The sequence below is a fragment of the Lolium rigidum genome, chromosome 1 (assembly GCF_022539505.1).
Source record: "Lolium rigidum isolate FL_2022 chromosome 1, APGP_CSIRO_Lrig_0.1, whole genome shotgun sequence".
Classification (NCBI taxonomy): Eukaryota; Viridiplantae; Streptophyta; class Magnoliopsida; order Poales; family Poaceae; genus Lolium; species Lolium rigidum.
The window spans coordinates 346,565,410-346,570,624 of record NC_061508.1 but is presented as its reverse complement, the minus strand read 5'-3'; the positions used below and the strand labels follow the sequence as shown (position 1 = coordinate 346,570,624).

General features: G+C 45.7%; 1 protein-coding gene across 1 annotated transcript; it reads left to right on the top strand.

Annotated features, from left to right (window-relative positions):
• Positions 1-1,267: 1,267 nt before the first annotated feature.
• Positions 1,268-4,467, top strand: LOC124701237 (D-3-phosphoglycerate dehydrogenase 3, chloroplastic-like). The gene is made up of 5 exons (XM_047233285.1): positions 1,268-1,913; positions 2,606-2,982; positions 3,185-3,295; positions 3,382-3,477; positions 3,564-4,467. The coding sequence occupies exons 1-5, from the start codon at positions 1,346-1,348 to the stop codon at positions 4,233-4,235; spliced, it is 1,824 nt and encodes a 607-aa protein (XP_047089241.1). The 5' UTR covers positions 1,268-1,345; the 3' UTR covers positions 4,236-4,467.
• Positions 4,468-5,215: the final 748 nt, after the last annotated feature.

Here is a 5,215-nt window from a genome sequence, read left to right as displayed (position 1 = left end):
AAATACTCCACTCAGTCTTTTCTACGTCTCCGCCTATACATCACCTCGCGACCCGAGATAAAGGAACATGTAAGAATTATTAACAGGACCTGCACTATCAAGTAAACATAATTAATTCACTCTTCTAATTTTAGCAACGCATAAGATGGTGCAAGTCTCGTATAATTTTATTAGCACACCATTCTTTAAGTGGTGGGCTCATCTCCGTGTCCGTCGTCGCTACCGCGCCGACGTCCACTACGACTCGCGTTATCCTAGCTATTGCTTCCTTAAATCGCATGTCTCGTCTGCAACTCGATCGATAATCCTAGCCGCTATCTCCTTGGAGATACGGCTCGTCAACGACACGACTTACGCTAACAAATGATTCCTTGCGGCCAACAGTTACATTTATTAACAAGACGTGCTCTATGAAGTACACATTATAAATGCACTCTTCCAGTTTTAGCAATGTGATATGGTGTCTATCTCGTCTAATTTTATAAACACACATTTGTTTAGTGGTGGGTTCGTCTCCGTGTCCATCGTCGCTACCGCGCCGACGTCCACTACGACTCGCGTTGTCCTAGCCATTGGTTCCTTGAAACACATATTTCGTCTACAACTCGCTAAAGATAGCCGCTATCTCCTTCGAGATACTCTCGTCAACAGCTCACTTACCCAAACAAATGATTCTTTAAAACCAATACTCCTTGTACTACATCCGTCCCATGAAACTATTTGAGATTTATCTATATTTAGATGTATGTAGACACTAAATAGTATCTAGATATATCCAAAATTTTATAACTTTCAACATGTTTCATGGGATGGAGAGAGTATATAAAAGAACAAAAATATTATTATTTTGATGTTTTATATTCTTAGACTCATGGAAAAAAATAGCGCGCTATTTCAACGCTAATAGCACGCTATAGCATATCTGAAGAGCCGACGCTACGCTATTTCGGCGCTATAGCACTATATTGCGTTAATAGCACGCTATAACATGCTAATAGCGTATTTTTAGACCCACGATATTTTGTTATAGCGCGCTATTTTTTTCCTTGCTAGACTGTACAATTGTTTTCTTAAATCACAATCACCTCGCTAATTTGTTGCTCAAATTTTCAACCATTCCCATCTAATTACAGTACTGTAATATAATATTGAGATCACCGAGCTTACTGAAATGTACTATCGGGGACACCGAAATAGTCAACAGATAAGAAGACGAATATGGAGAGAGCTGTTGCTAGGCTGAACACGCGCCTCCCGTCGTCCGCCGAACAAACGAAGCCAGATTTCCGATTCCACTCCACAGTTGTCCAACCAGACAGCCTGCACCGCCACCGCCACGCCGGCCATGGCCTTGGCGACGCCGCTCCGCCACCTCATCGCCGCCCAGCCCGCGGCTTCCGAGCCCACCGGAGCGCCGGCGTCCCTCACTGCGCAACGCGCCTTCCCTCCCCACCACCGCGGCCGCCTCCACGCGAGGTCCGCTGGAACAACCAGAGCCACCAGGGTCGTGACCACGGCGGCGGCGGGCGCGGCGGGGCGGCCGACGGTGCTGGTGACGGAGAAGCTGGGCGCCGCGGGGCTGGAGCTGCTGCGGGCGTTCGCGAACGTGGACTGCGCGTACGAGCTCACGGCCGAAGAGCTCCGCGCCAAGGTGTCGCTGGTGGACGCGCTGGTGGTGCGCAGCGCCACGCGCGTGTCGCGGGAGGTCTTCGAGGCCGCGCGCGGGCGGCTCCGCGTCGTCGGCCGCGCCGGCGTGGGCATCGACAACGTCGACCTCCAGGCCGCCACCGAGGCCGGATGCCTCGTCGTCAACGCCCCCACCGCCAACACCGTCGCCGCCGCCGAGCACGCCGTCGCGCTCCTCGCCGCCATGGCGCGCAATGTCGCCCAGGCCGACGCCTCGCTCAAGGCTGGTACGTAGTACACCTCTCGTTTGTCCGAACGAATGCCCTGCACCACAGCTCTGCCTAAACGGATAAGCCGATAAGGTAGGAGCAATTCGGTTGATCGCAAAAATGTTACTGTATGTTGATTTCTCATCGACGCACATTGTTGAAGAATTTCATTTAGTACAAAATCTGTATGTTAACTCCTGAACTTTTTAGTATGGATATATGTTCTGTTCCGGGCAGTTGATTTTCAGCACAGAATCTACTGAGCAGTGAGCAGTGACGTGCTTTCAAAATTTACCAACATTTGACCATGTATTGTGCCGCACCTAATACCCCCCGCGCCCCTAGATGATGTAGTGTCACATACATCCAAATTTTGACAAATCTCAGACAATCTTCATGGGAGGGAGGGAGTAGTTTTCTTTGCTGTTGCACTACTGAATAATATATGATTGCCACAGCTTCAGTTTCTTGATCGTCGCCACCTAGATTTCTGGTAAATGATGTTGCTTTAGTACATTGAAATTCCAGACTAAATCGCGTGAGGCATTCTGAACACGAAATCAGTGTTGGGTTCAGAAATTTATCAACATGGCAAGGTTGCATAGAAACTCTTTGCTGATGAGAAACACTAAATAGCACTGGTGATACTCGTGCTGCACATCCTATACATGTACTGATATAGTGTGGTGATTTGCTTTGTGCATATTCAGGAAAATGGCAGCGTAGCAAATATGTTGGCGTTTCCTTGGTGGGGAAGACACTAGCTATCATGGGATTTGGAAAGGTTGGCTCGGAAGTAGCTCGACGTGCGAAAGGACTTGGAATGGATGTCATTGCTCATGACCCATATGCTCCGGTCGATAGAGCCCGGGCGATCGGTGTAGATCTTGTATCATTTGATGAGGCCATATCTACTGCAGACTTCATATCACTGCATATGCCTCTTACACCATCAACAACAAAACTTTTCGATGACGAGACTTTTGCAAAAATGACAAAAGGAGTTAGGATTATTAATGTTGCAAGGGGTGGAGTAGTTGATGAAGAAGCTTTGCTAAGAGCACTTGATAATGGGACTGTTGCACAGGTAGTCCTTTTGTCATGGCCATTCATCAAATGTTGATACTGCATATTGCTGTCAAATAGTTATCATTACCCAGATTCTTCTTATATTATTATTATTATTCCTTATAGTGTGTTATTTAGCATCAACGGTACACATTTCATATCTTTTGCTCCAAGAAGTTCCCATTGGTCTTTTTTCCTGACTGCTTTGTGATCTGAGTCAGGCAGCACTTGATGTGTTTTTTGAAGAGCCACCGCCAAAAGACAGCAAGTTAGTACACCATGAAAATGTCACTGTGACGCCGCACCTTGGAGCTAGCACAATGGAAGCACAGGTTTGCTGTTTGTTCTGCAACGTTTCTTTGTACGTGCCTCATCTGACTAGCTTATTCTTTTAACTCTGCTCGCTGTTCGTCTACAGGAAGGCGTAGCCATTGAAATTGCAGAGGCTGTTATTGGCGCCTTGAAAGGTGAACTGGCTGCTACTGCTGTTAATGCCCCAATGGTCCTTGCCGAGGTTCTTCCATTGCCAAGGACTAGATATTATGTTTACATCATAATGCACAATCTGCTTGTGTTTGAACAACTAATCTGTACCTTCAGGTTTTATCCGAGTTATCCCCGTATATTGTCCTTGCTGAGAAGCTGGGCCGGCTTGCCGTGCAACTTGTGGCTGGTGGAAGTGGGATTAAGGGAGTCAAGGTTGTCTACTCATCAGCTAGAGACCCAGATGACTTGGACACTAGAATTCTGCGTGCTATGATTACCAAAGGCATCGTTGAGCCCATTTCAAGTGCATTTGTTAACATTGTGAATGCTGACTATGTCGCCAAGCAAAGAGGGCTTCGCATAATCGAGGAGAGAATTCTTCTTGATGGTTCTCCAGAGGTCCCCATAAACTCTATCCAGGTCCAACTTGCGAATGTAGAGTCAAAGTTTGCCGGCGCATTATCTGACGAAGGCGACATCAGAGTGGAGGGGAAGGTTAAGGATGGTACGCCGCATCTCACGCTTGTTGGGCCTTTCAGTGTGGACGTTAGTCTTGAGGGAAACCTAATACTCTGCCGCCAAGTTGACCAGCCGGGCATCATTGGAAAGGTGGGATCGATTCTGGGTAAGATGAATTTAAATGTGAATTTTATGAGCGTTGGAAGGATTGCTCCCGGAAAGCAGGCCATAATGGCCATTGGGATTGATGAGGAGCCTGACAAGGAAGCTCTCAAGTTGATTGGGGAGACACCATCAGTACAAGAGTTTGTCTTTCTTAAGCTTTAGAACGACTAGCTATATTCCCTTTCTATATAACATCTGCTATATTGGCATGGGAATTTTTTTTGCAAGCTTGTCTAGTTTTTGTGTAGAGTGACAATTTTCAGTCTATCTGGACAAGCCACTCGTATGTATATCAACACCGGACCTGTGGCGTCAGCGGCAGAGGGGAATGAAACCCTAGCAGCCTCTCTTGATCGCATTTTTTCATCCTCTGCTCTTACATACCAGTTCGGTCTGCTGTGCTTCTTTGTTGAATGCTATAAAATTTCTGCTAACTTGTTCGATTTCCTTTTAGTTGTGCTATTTGAATTTCGGATTTTAATTGGTCTCCAGTTTTTTTTTAGCTTCAAACTTGTTTGGACACTAAACCGGAGACTGCTATTCTTCTATTTATCTGACCTGGCAACCTTTTGTATTTGAGAAAAATAATATAGTATGTATAGTTGCCAAAATATGAGTATCTGAAAACATATTGTGTAGAACAATATATGTATGTGCTATTTGGTTCCTGGCCACACTTCGGCTTAGAGAAGTGTGATAGCCACAAAAGTGTGGTTGATAAATTTTGCTTCACAAAGCATGGCAAAACTTTGAGCAAAATTTACTTTCATATATCAATGACAAATTGTTGCAACACAGAAGTGTGACAAAAACAACACACATGCATAACTTCCTAAATAAGCCATACCCAAAACAGCTTTCCCCAAAACATACTTTGTCTGAATGAGGCCATAATTTTCACACTCATGTAGATTTGTATTGCAAATAGTTTGAGGTAGGCCAAGATGGGTTTCATTGTACAAAACACTCATTTTCCATTTTTTAAATCTCATATTTGAATCTCTTAGTCTGTTTACTACTCACTTGCCATTGGTTTCTTGATACTACTCAGTTTTGCCCTCTCCCTTCACAAACTCTCACAGACGCCCAACATTGCCCTGATTGGTCTAGCCCATGTCACGCGGATCGTGCCCGACGACCGT

What these genes read in the sequence shown, in the direction of transcription:
- LOC124701237 (XM_047233285.1), top strand. Translation starts at nt 1,346, where the DNA reads ATGGCCTTGGCGACGCCGCTCCGCCACCTCATCGCCGCCCAGCCCGCG. An exon ending in CGACGCCTCGCTCAAGGCTG is followed by an intron (nt 1,914 to 2,605) that starts GTACGTAGTACA and finishes GTGCATATTCAG; the next exon opens with GAAAATGGCAGCGTAGCAAA. An exon ending in ATAATGGGACTGTTGCACAG is followed by an intron (nt 2,983 to 3,184) that starts GTAGTCCTTTTG and finishes GATCTGAGTCAG; the next exon opens with GCAGCACTTGATGTGTTTTT.